General features: G+C 37.9%; 1 protein-coding gene across 5 annotated transcripts in view; it reads left to right on the top strand.

The window, feature by feature from the left end:
- Positions 1-11,690, top strand: part of LOC136840007 (uncharacterized) — a 199,826-nt gene extending 188,136 nt beyond the window's left edge. For 3 of the 5 annotated variants that reach the window (XM_067106288.1, XM_067106289.1, XM_067106290.1), the window contains one exon: positions 11,186-11,690. In XM_067106288.1, coding sequence (XP_066962389.1) covers positions 11,186-11,441 — 256 coding nt within the window. In that variant the 3' untranslated portion in view covers positions 11,442-11,690. Of the gene's footprint in view, positions 1-2,896; positions 3,079-11,185 lie in introns of all 5 variants that reach the window. The other 2 variants (XR_010853494.1, XR_010853495.1) reach the window with 1 other exon arrangement.
- Positions 11,691-12,217: the final 527 nt, after the last annotated feature.

Raw genomic sequence — 12,217 nt, forward strand, 5'->3', positions numbered from 1 at the left:
AGCCTGTCTACTTTGAGATAAAGGAAGTCTATCTACTTTTTAGATAAAGGAAGCCCATCTACAGTGAAAGAAAGGAAGCCTGTCTACTAGCAGGCAAAGGAAGCTTTCTGCTCTGGTATCTCTCAGATTCCTGTCCATAAACGTAAGTGCACGAGTCATAATTTTCCGAACAGCATGAGTCCTTGTTTTATGGGGCAAAGTAAGTACAACATTCTTCTGTAATTCTGATTAATAAGTTTTCCAGTGTCCTTGGAATTATATAATATATATTTATATATATATATATATATTGAATATATATATATATATATATATATATATATATACCTTTTAGTTTTCCTGGAGAAACAATGAAAAATGTATAGATCAGGAGTCGCTGGAGAGTCGGGTTTTGTCGAGAATGTCACTGGGGAACTGGAGGTCTGATGTAAAATTTAAGACCCTAAGCAACGTTTCTCTTTCCTTGTCAGTTCGAGTGTTATTGTGTAGCTATTGATCTGTTGGAGGTGTGTCGTTTTGTGTATGTATACATGTACTGTATATATATACATATATGAGTGTATGCAAACACACATACATAATGTGCTTGTAAGTAAGCGTATATCAATATGTATGCGATAATACATATTTCAGAAACTACACGTACAAGTAGTTATATTGAATTATTATTGTTTAATGTATGTTACGCACAAGTACGTATGTACACATATGTATACATGTTTCCTTTATACAGTGATATTAGCCAGGGCTTGTATACAGTATGTTTACAGATATACATGCTGTATATCTGTATATCCTTCAATGTATACCTTGTATGTCCCATTCTTGTCCCTTGAGGCATACAAACACCCTCCTTACGTCTCTTCTTCTACTTCTTCTTCTTCCTCTCCTTCTTCTTCTTCTTCTTCTTCTTCTTCTTCTTCTTCTTCTTCTGCCCTGTAGATCTCCTTCTAACATTTGCCTTACCTCTTTTTCACCGCAGACTTCATAAGTCTTTGTATAAATTTATCATAAATATTTATTTGCTCCATTCATTTTTTCATCTCATCTTCGTCCACTTCTCTAATTAATTCTTCATGTTTCCTCATTGCACCTTGTTCGCAAAACTCTCCTTTTTTCACTCACTCTCATCTCATCCTTTTCATATTCCACGTGATCTGGTTTGGCTGTGATCTCGAAGATCAAAGTCCCTTTATTCTTTTTTTTTTTTTTTTACTCACCCAGCCTCAATAATTATTTCCCCTTGACGATGAACATCATCTCTTTGATAACATTTTCGAAACTCATGCATTCTGTCCTTTACTCTGCTGGTCCTCGGAGGATTTGCCTCGGGGAAGCCTCTGTCCTCTCCATCGATCCGTTGTGCTATGAGGTCTCCCTCAGGAACCTCTCAAAACGAAACTTGAGACGCGTTCTGTACCATAAAGGCATCCGGATCGAGAAACGGGAAGGGGGTAGTGATGTGGAGATGCAAAAATTTGCAGATTTTATGAATTGTTTGATAAACAGTACAGTTCTGGATGTCAGCTACACACCTTGTGATATGCCCATGCGAAGTGGAGATGCAGAGATTTGCAGGTATTTAAGAATTGTCTGATCAGCAATACAGTTCTGGAACTCAGCTACAGCTACGCACCTTGTGATATGACCATGAGAAGTAGAAATTCAGATTTCCAGGTTTTAAGAATTGTCTGATCAAAGGAAAGTTCTGGAACTCAGCTACTCACCTTGTGGTATGACCATGAGAAGTAGAAATTCAAAGATTTCCAGATTTTAAGAATTGTTTGATAAACAGTACATTTCTGAAACTCGGCTACACACCTTGTAAGACGCCCATGCGAAGTTGCAGATACAGATGGTTTTGCAGGTGTTAATAATTTTTTTATAAACAGTGCAGTTCTGCAACCCAGCTGCTCACCTTGGAATATAATCAGAAAACAAAACAGCAGTTTACAAAGCAGGATTTCAGAGGTGAGGACACTACATGAAATAATTTTTTAGCTGTAACCAGTTCCTGAAAATTATTTAGTAACACCATCAACTGGCTAAAAGGAGTAACAACGGCAATATTTTAAAATTCCTGAAGTGCTCACTTGCTTCGATTTTCAGAAGAGATTTACTCAGATAGTGAGAGATACAAGCTACAGACCCACTGACAATGCTTCAGAGAAAATCAACTGGAGAAAACCAGGTTTATGAAAGAGCTTCGACCTTCAGTTGCAAAAGGGACCTGAAGGTCAAATGCTCCTCTTCTGTGTAGATTTAGATAAAACTTTATCAAAAACAAAGGTTTTCGACCTACACTAAGGTTCTCTTCAGCTGGAAAGGACCTTAGTGAATGTCAAATGCTCCTTTTCTGTATTGATTCAGATAAAACTTTATTAAATATAGGAGCTTTCGACCTTACTCAAGGTCCTCTTCAGCTTAAAAGGACCTTAGTGAAGGTCAGTAACTCCATATTTTTATATTTATTCAGATAAAACTTGATTGAAAACAGGAGCTTTCGACCTTACCTAAGGTCATCTTCAGATGAAAAGGACCTTAATGGAGTTCAATAAACTCCTGCTATTTTTATTTATTAGATAAATCTTTTGTTTTTAAAAGGACCTTATTCAGATAAAACTTTATTGTCCTTATCATAAAGTCCTCTTCAGCTGAAAAGAGGACCTTAATGAATGTCAAAACCCCATGTTTTTTTATATTTATTCACACAAACTTGCCTTCTGCAGTGGCTTCTTTCTAAACCACTCAAGACAAACGACCAGAATGTGTGTTTATCATTCGACCACTGACAACCTACTAACAATTCTCTAAACCTTCTTAACTCGCTCATAATGGTAAGACTTGCTTCTCTCTTTTTTTTTATTTTTCCCCTGTCTCTCTTTCTCTCTCTCAGGTAACAGGCTTACAGACCACTCCCCTTGCCACAGCCACCTGCTCAGTCTGTGGAGAGCACCTGACTTCCGGTGGCAAATGGACGAGAAATTTGGTAATAAAGAAACCCAAGTGCTCGGTCAGTTTTACCCTGTGGAGAGTGGCGCAGCCTATCTTGATTTTGCTCATACCTGATTTTATGTAGTAAGTTGATAGATATTTTTTTCGTCTCATGTTTTGGCTGCTACATCTAACTTTTTACGTCCCATGTTTTGGCTGCTGCAACTAAATTTAAATTCGTTTGTTTTATGGTTCTTAAAACTGAAAACAAAGACAGACAGGCTGTTTTCCCTATAAATTTGGCTGCATTTCCAGTTTATGAAAAAATAGATCATATAAACCCTCTTAAAACTTTTTTAAGTTTTCGTTTGTTCTGTGGTTCTTAAAATGATATAATTCAAAACGAAAGCAAATAGACTGTTCTCCCTTTAAATTTTATTATTTCTGTTTTAAAAATAACTGATATGAGCCCTCTTAAAAAAAACTTTGAGAAATTTTAAATCCCAGAGCCCTCATTTTTGGAAAGAATGGCTTCACTGCAAAAAAAATTTAAGTCCCACGTACTATTATTCCTTTAAATGGTTTATGCTGGATAAACTCCTATTGAAAAATGAAAAGTAAAAAATCCACAGCATTTCAGTCAGTTCGTACCCTCACACCTGACCGCCATCTCGTCAGCAATTCGAACCTTCTCATAAATATTCCTTGCTATACAGAATGTGTTGCATGCATAAATTTCGTCCATGCTATGTGGCCCATGTTACCCCTCTCTACCCAGGAGCCCCTTTGCTAGGTCAGCCTCTCTTCCCTCCCCTGAAAACTTCCGAAATTGACGACCTTTCGGACATAATGCTCTCCCATTCTCTCTACATGAACTAACCATTTTAATCGACTTATTTTGTCTTCTTTGCTGTATTTAAATTTCATCTTGAACGTTTCGACCTTGCATTGTTGATGTTTTAAACATGTGGGGAATAAATATATGGTTGGTAACTTTTATGAATTGTGGTTGCCTCTAATTAAGCTACAGGTGTAATTATATATATATATATATATATATATATATATATATATATATATATATATGTGTATATATATATATATATATATATATACATATATATTCCAGCATGTATGTGTAGATATTATATATTATAAAATCCACGTCAGAAGGTGAGAGTGAAAACCAGGACTTGAACAAGTACTTTTGTAGTTTATTCTTATTCCAAGTTCACACTGAATACAAAAGAAGTTGATGAGCTTTATATACAAAAACAGAAGGGGGGCGGGTTACAGTATGTTAATCTGGGCAGCATGTTCTTTAAACAAAAAGGACAGAGACAAAGAATCGAGGGATAATCCAGGGTGGAGATTAACATACATGGTGGACGTAGCTTCAATAAACACAGTCTCTAGCACATTCCTTTTCCGATGGTCGTTGACCTTGTAGATTATCGTTGACTTATCCCAGTTCATCGCATGGCCTGTCTTAAGCCAATATATATATATTAGCTGAGGCCACTGGGAAAGTTCAAAATGAAACAACAATGTGCCAAGTACTTTCATGTATTTTAATACACGAGAATACTTGGCACTCTGTCGTTTCATTTTGAACTTTCCAGTGGCTTCAGCTAATAAATAAAATCACTTGCTTACTTTTGTGATTTATTATATATAAATATATATATATATATATATATATATATATATATATATATATATATATATATATATATATATATATATATATATATATATATATATATATATATATATATATATATATATATATATATATATATATATATATATATATATACAAAGAGAGAAAGGACCTTTACATCTGGTGATTTCTTACAATTAATCACCTAAAAATCCTCCCCTCGACCTCATAATTCTGTTTTCGCTTAGGAAAAAGACACTCATTAAAGACTTGCTAATGAGCTGTTTATCCCAAGGCGAAGTTACGACACTCAGTCAATTTTCAGAAATCGGCGAAAAATATTCCACTCAGACGTCTGATTTTTTTTTAAACCTGCGCCCGTTCTGAGCATATTTCTAAGCTCAACTCTCCTTCCTTTAACTATTCTCTTCTGGTCTGGGCTAGAAAGGGGTATGGGGATGACCATTCCATTGGCGTTTGCCCATAAGGATGGCGGGTAAGTATTTTTGGGGGGGTTTTCAAAAACCAGTCTTGCTTACGAACTTAAACGAGGTCTTCAGGAGAGGCACCAATATAGTGCCTTTAAACATCCCTTTTTCACCTTTTTAGTTTTCTGGTAAAGAAAACTATTGTGCCGGCTTTGTCTGTCCGTCCGCACTTTTTCTGTCCACCTTTAGATCTTAAAAACTACTGAGGCTAGACGGCTGCAAATTGGTATGTTGATCAACTAACCTCCAGTCATCAAACATACCAAATTGCAGCCTTCTGGCCTTAGTATTTTTTTTTTTTTATTTAAGGTTAAATTTAGCCATAATCGTGCTTCTGGCAACGATACAGTTATACCGAACCACCGAAAAATAGATCCATTTTCGGCAGCCTTGATTATACGCCGTAGCGGCTGTACAGAAAACTCGATTGCGCTACAGAAACTTCGGGCCATTTTTTACTTGTTTGTGTAAACTGCACTCATGTTTTCATCCTAAAATACCAGCAATAATCCCCTTAATAAAAGCGAATAGACACACAGTCATCATGATTTGATATATTCATGAAACCTCTTCGTTATTCATGTCGGCGAAAATACCTAAACTTCCTTTTCCTTCAGTCTATGGACCTACAGTTTCTGGAACGGTAAACAAACCATTATTCCAGGCTAAAGAGGATTCCAGATCCGACCCCAATCAATCATCGGCGTCCAGTCCTGGAAAACAAAGGCTGGAGAGACCCCAGCGTCTCTGGTTTCCAGATTATGGGAGATTATAGCAGAGTCTTCCGCACAGAAGGCTATGGTTGGAGTCTTTATTTAACTCTTTGAAAACAAAATTACACGTTGGTCAGTTTTATTTCACCCATAACTGAGTGTGGATGAATTCTGAAGGAAGCATTTTATAAAAGAGTTATAATTTTTCTTTATAAACACAATTCCTTTTTTAGGCAAGGGGAGGTGGAAGAAATTTCAAGAAATCCTGTAACTGATAACAGAGGTTGAGAAAACTGTGTCTTGAGGTTTTTCAATTTCTCATTTCCTATATGTAGTTTGCCGTTTCCGCTCTCTCTCTCTCTCTCTCTCTCTCTCTCTCTCTCTCTCTCTCTCTCTCTCTCTCTCTCTCTCTCTACGAAAACCAGCCTCTTATTATACAAGACTCTCTCTTCTTCTCTCTCTCTCTCTCTCTCTCTCTCTCTCTCTCTCTCTCATACGATAACCAGCCTCTTATTACACAAGACACTTTCTCTCTCTCTCTCTCTCTCTCTCTCTCTCTCTCTCTCTCTCTCTCTCTCTCTCTCTCTCTCCACGAAAGCCAGCCTCTTTATATGCAAGACTCTCTCTCACTCAGCCTTTTATATACAAGACTCTCTCTCTCTCTCTCTGTCTCTCTCTCTCTCACCAGCCTTATATCAAGACTCTCTCTCTCTCTCTCTCTCTCTCTCTCTCTCTCTCTCTCTCTCTCTCTCTCTCTCTCTCTCCACACGACAACCAGCCTCTTATTACACAAGACACTTTCTCTCTCTCTCTCTCTCTCTCTCTCTCTCTCTCTCTCTCTCTCCTCGAAACCAGTCTTTTATTATACAAGACACTTTCTCCCTCTCTCTCTCTCTCTCTCTCTCTCTCTCTCTCTCTCTCTCTCTCTCTCTCTCACCAGCCTTTTATTATACAAGACGCTCTCTCTCTCTCTCTCTCTCTCTCTCTCTCTCTCTCTCTCTCTCTCCACACGACAAACCAACCTCTCTATCTCTCTCTCTCTCTCTCTCTCTCTCTCTGAAAACGCGGAAGACCTCGATAAACATATTCGTTCGCTTAAACGCGAGCAGACACTCAGGTTCAATTTTGCGTAAGACTTGTAATACAAATTCGAGGAAGGTTGGATTTTGAGAGAAAATCCAACACAAGCTCATATGAATTTTATTTACAAGAAACTATAAAGAATGTTTTTTTTTCATTTCTTTGGGGGTGTGGGGGGGGAAGCGTTGCAAAACCCGTCCTAGGTAAAAACAGTTCTGACTTATGAGCTCAAGGGATAATTTTTTTGAAAGTCGGCTGTATTGTAATTTTCACGATATTAAACTGTTTTTGGTCTCATTTCGAAGCTAAAGTACTGTATTTGTTTTTTTTCCAGGGGTGGGGAGACAAATTCTGAATTGGGAAACGTATAATTAATGAGAGCGGAATGACAGTAAAGTTAGTCGAGATTTTAAGTTATCTTCATTTTTCGTAAATGAATATCTTTGTTCAGGAAAACTTGATTCATCTATTCTTTTTTCACCATGAAAGTCATTGTAAATTCTTGATTATAATTATATTATATATATATATATATATATATATATATATATATATATATATATATATATATATATATATATATATGTATATATGTATATATATATATATTCATATATATATATATATATATATATATATATACTGTATATATGTATATAGCTATTGACGTTTGTTATTGTATATAAAAATCTTAATTAAAAATATGGTAAATAACTAAAAAAAATGTTTGTGATCCTATTGAAAGAAATGGAGTTAATCCAATCCTCTCCCCCTACCACCAGCGCCTTCTATACGTCATCCTAAATCATCCTCCCCCATCCCCCACCCCACCACTTCAAAATATCACGGTGTTATTTTCCATCCTGTGGATGAAATCAGCTGACGTCATCAGCATCTCGAGAGAGGAAATTTGCGTGACGTCACGTGGCGTCACCGGAATCTCAAAAAGGAAATTGAATTTTCTTTTAATTTTTTTTATGAATATATTTGATTTACTAATTTAATTTATTCGTGTCTGAAGTCTTTGTGTTTTCCTTTGATGTCTACCAATGACGTAAGACGGGTTCTATGTATTGTGAAATCAAATGAAAAACTCCATTGATATTTTTGGAAATCGCTTGAAAATTTCATTATGGATGAAATTATTGCTGAATATTTAGCCTTTTGGATTCGATTGTGATTCATCATTTTATAACGTTTATATTCGCCTTTCCATTTCATATTTACGAAAATTGAAAGTCAGTTACATAAGACTACTCTTTTCCAATAAACATACTTCTGTATTTAATTCGATTCTGCCTAACCAAACAAGGAAAATGCTGGCATTAGGCCACCAGCATCTAATAACACAAACATTCAGAACTTAAGAAGAATACAATTTTTTTTAACCAGTTAAACATAAAATATTTCAATTAAAAGAAACATTCGCTTTAAATTAATTCCATGAATTTATAAAAAAAATCAGAAAAATCTCTGTAGCATTGCATAGCAACATCTTGAATTAACCCCAAATTTGCCATCACTTCCCGCATTCTGCAACTCATTACTCAGCCTCCTCCGTGGTGTCATCTCCGACTTCCAATATTCAGTAAGGGCCTCCCTGGGCAGGGTGGTCTTCCCTGGGGGCTAATTTCAGCCAATTTGGGACTCATTCGGAGGTGCGGTGAGACCTAGGTGAGATTCCTGGTCCCATTTCTCAACACTCCTGAGTCAACGAGTTTTTGCCCAGAATGCGGTTCTGCCTTCTGAAGACACCTTTCTATAATGTGACTTCGTATCTCTCTCTCTCTCTCTCTCTCTCTCTCTCTCTCTCACGAGGCTTACGTGAGGATGTGGATAGATCAGCCACGACAACGTCTGTCGTCCAGGTCGGAGTTTTCCGGATTTAGATGCAGCACGCCAGCCTGTACGCACATGAACGTTTGCGCGCTCACATGCGAACACGCGCGCGCGCGCACACACACACACACACACACACACACACATATATGTATATGCTGTCACAATCATAAACGAGAAATTGCCAATCCAGTCAATTTGTTCAACACCATTTGATGCTTCTCTCTCTCTCTCTCTCTCTCTCTCTCTCTCTCTCTCTCATACGTTTTCTCAAGAAAATTATTTGTAATAAAAGTTGAAAGGAGAGAGAGAGAGAGAGAGAGAGAGAGAGAGAGAGAGGAAGGGAGACTAGATTATTCATAGGTGCACCTCTCTCTCTCTCTCTCTCTCTCTCTCTCTCTGTCCGAGCACATATGCATTCAATTGCAATGATACGCATAATTAGAAGAAAAGTTCTATTATCACACATCTCTAGAGAGTCAACCAGATTATTACTCCATTAGGTCTCTCCCCTTTCTCCCTCTCTCCTCCTCCTGTCTCCTCCTCCCCTCCCCTCCAATGATACTCCTTTTCTTTAATTCAATCTTGGGAACTAAAAAAAGAGTCCTCCTCCTTCCTCCTCCTCCTCCTCCTCCTCCTCCTCCTCCTCCTCCTCCTCCTCCTCCTCCTCCTCCTCCTCCTCCTCCTCCTCCTCCGTTCTTTCTCAGAATCTGGATGGGAGGGAGATTAAGAAAAATATTATTTTTCTCTTTTCTTTGTACATTTTGTCTTGGGAAATAAAAAAAAAGTATTTCAAACAAAGAGAGAGAAAGGCAAGACAGACAGACAAATAGAAAATCAATTCTCTCTCTCTCTCTCTCTCTCTCTCTCTCTCTCTCTAAAGAGGATATTAGCAATGACAGATTGAAATGGAAAGTGAGAGGGAGAGTGAAAAAGAGAAAGAGATTAAGTCATTCATCCTCCTCTCTCTCTCTCTCTCTTTCAGGCGCACGTTTTGCCTAGAAAATTATTTTAAAATAAAAGGTGAAAGATTCTGGATACACACACACACACACAGAGAGAGAGAGAGAGAGAGAGAGAGAGAGAGAGAGAGAGAGAGAGAGAGAGAGAGGGGTTGCAGGGAGAGAGAGACTAGATTATTCATAAGAGTCTCTCTCTCTCTCTCTCTCTCTCTCTCTCTCTCTCTCTCTCTTCCCCTGTCCGGCAATTCAGTCTTAATTTCCTCTGTTGTAAACGCCAGGTAGATAGATAGATAGCAAGATAGATGGACAGATAGATAGATAGATAGATAGATAGATTTAGAACATCCTTTCATCTGGTTGCTTGGAGGAAGGAGAAGTTACCGAAGCAATCTTGCAATTCCGTTGGAAGGATTCTCTCCGAGGAAAATTAGATTTCTATGATTGCAGTGCACGCAAATTCACACGCGTACACAAACACACACACACACACCACGTATATATATATGTATATACACACACACACACAAAGTGAGATACATATACTTTTATACCTCCATGTATACGTGTGTGTGAGCTGTCTATCCTAATACTGAAAATCTGTAATGGAGCTCCGTAATATAAACAAATCCTGCTAATCACTTCCACTTTCACTTTAACTTTCACTTTCATCCTCATCCTAATAATTCCAGGATGAATTTCCCTTAAATCATTTTAGAATATTACCAGACACATGAAAGAGTTTCTGCCATCCAGCCCTCTGTCGCATAGAACACACTTCCTCTGAAGTGTCTTTGTCTCGGCTCTTCGTTTATAACACTTTCAACACTTGTCTTTAAAGCACTACGTTCTCCCTTATTTGCTGTCTAAACACCTGATGATAACTTTCCCCCTTTTATCAAATTATTCTTCCTCTCTCGTTTCGAGTTGCTGAGCCCTCCCTCGCAAACTGTGTTGGCTCTGTTAGTCTTCTGCTGGCTCTTTTAACCATTCATCTCTCTCTCTCTCTCTCTCTCTCTCTCTCTCTCTCTCTCTCGTATCGAGTTACTCAGCCATTCTGACAAACTGACAAGCTTTGTGTAAGCTCTGTTCTCTTCTTTGGGTACTTTTATAAAAATCGATATCTCTCTCTCTCTCTCTCTCTCTCTCTCTCTCTCTCTCTCTCTCTCTCTCTCTCTCTCTCAAAAGTAATTCAAGCAATCCATTTTTTAATAGTGGTTCGCATCCTTCTCTCAAATCTTTTCATTTTAGCAAATGCAAACATAAAAATGACCTGCCATTCTCTTTTTTGGACATTTTTTTTTAAATCTCTCTCTCTCTCTCTCTCTCTCTCTCTCTCTCTCTCTCTCTCTCTCTCTCTCTCTCTCTCTCTCTGCCAAGTGTAGTTTAATCAAAATATTTTTTATCAGTGCTTCTCAGATTCTGTCTTCTTCCAAATCTCTCCATTATTGCAGGAACAGATAAACATTAAAATGACCTGATATTTTTTTGTCTTTACCTGCATTCCAGGTCAACCAAGGACCGCCTGGAAGGATACCTCCGCTTCAGCAACAGGAGCCACAGGTCCACATCCTCCCACGGCGGTCAGCATCTCCCAGCTAACCTGCATTCCTACCATCCTAGGGCTGACTATAGGATGTCTCTGGAACGTACCCAAGGGCCTCCAGTATCCTACTCCCCCGTGGCATCCCACGACGCCGGAGGGAGGCAGGACCTCATCACGACGAACCTCACGGGAGGGTCCTTCGGTGACCAGCAGCAGTGACGTCAGGCTGTTGCTCTGGTTTCCTGAAGAAGAAGAAGAAGAAGAAGAAGCTGAGGCTTATAGAAGGCTAAGATCGGTCTAGTGGTGACTTACTGGTTGCCTGAAGGTTCCAGGAAACTATTTTAGTCTCTGAGACAGAAAGTGTCCATTCAAGGGCCTGCGAGAGAGTAAAAACATGAATGAAATCAATAAAATTCATCATAATGATTCTAAAAACCTGCCTGAAATCATCTGAGCTGATGATTTAAAGTGATTTCATTCAGCCTGTTGTTTTGGGTGGGGAATTGTTTGGCTGCTCACAGTTTTAATTTTGGAAAAGGAGATTCAGAAGTAAATGTAGAAGCTTTGTTTAGTTTTAAGTGAAGAGAGGATTATTCCAGAGATGTTTGTCGACGCTTATTAGAAATACGAACAGAAAAATGTGAAGAGAGAATTTAGACGTAGATTAGACTTTGAAAGAAGACGTGAGAAAATGTGTCTCTGACGAATAGAACAGATATTTCCTGGTTGTTATGAGTATACATATATTTTTGTGCCCATTTATAAATAAATATAATTGTGTATGTGTGTGTTCGTTTGCAGATAAAAAAAAATTATTTATGCGTGTGAGTACCGTGAATTATACGCAAAGATTTATACGCACTTAACAGGAAAAGTATCATGTTTAGAGATGCCATTTTAGATTCAATACTTGAAGGAAACATTCCAAAGAAATATAAAGACGTAACCTTAGAATACTTAGCTATTGGTTTCCGTGCAGGATCTAAAATGATATA

Source organism: Macrobrachium rosenbergii, chromosome 7, assembly GCF_040412425.1.
Source record: "Macrobrachium rosenbergii isolate ZJJX-2024 chromosome 7, ASM4041242v1, whole genome shotgun sequence".
Lineage (NCBI taxonomy): Eukaryota > Metazoa > Arthropoda > Malacostraca > Decapoda > Palaemonidae > Macrobrachium > Macrobrachium rosenbergii.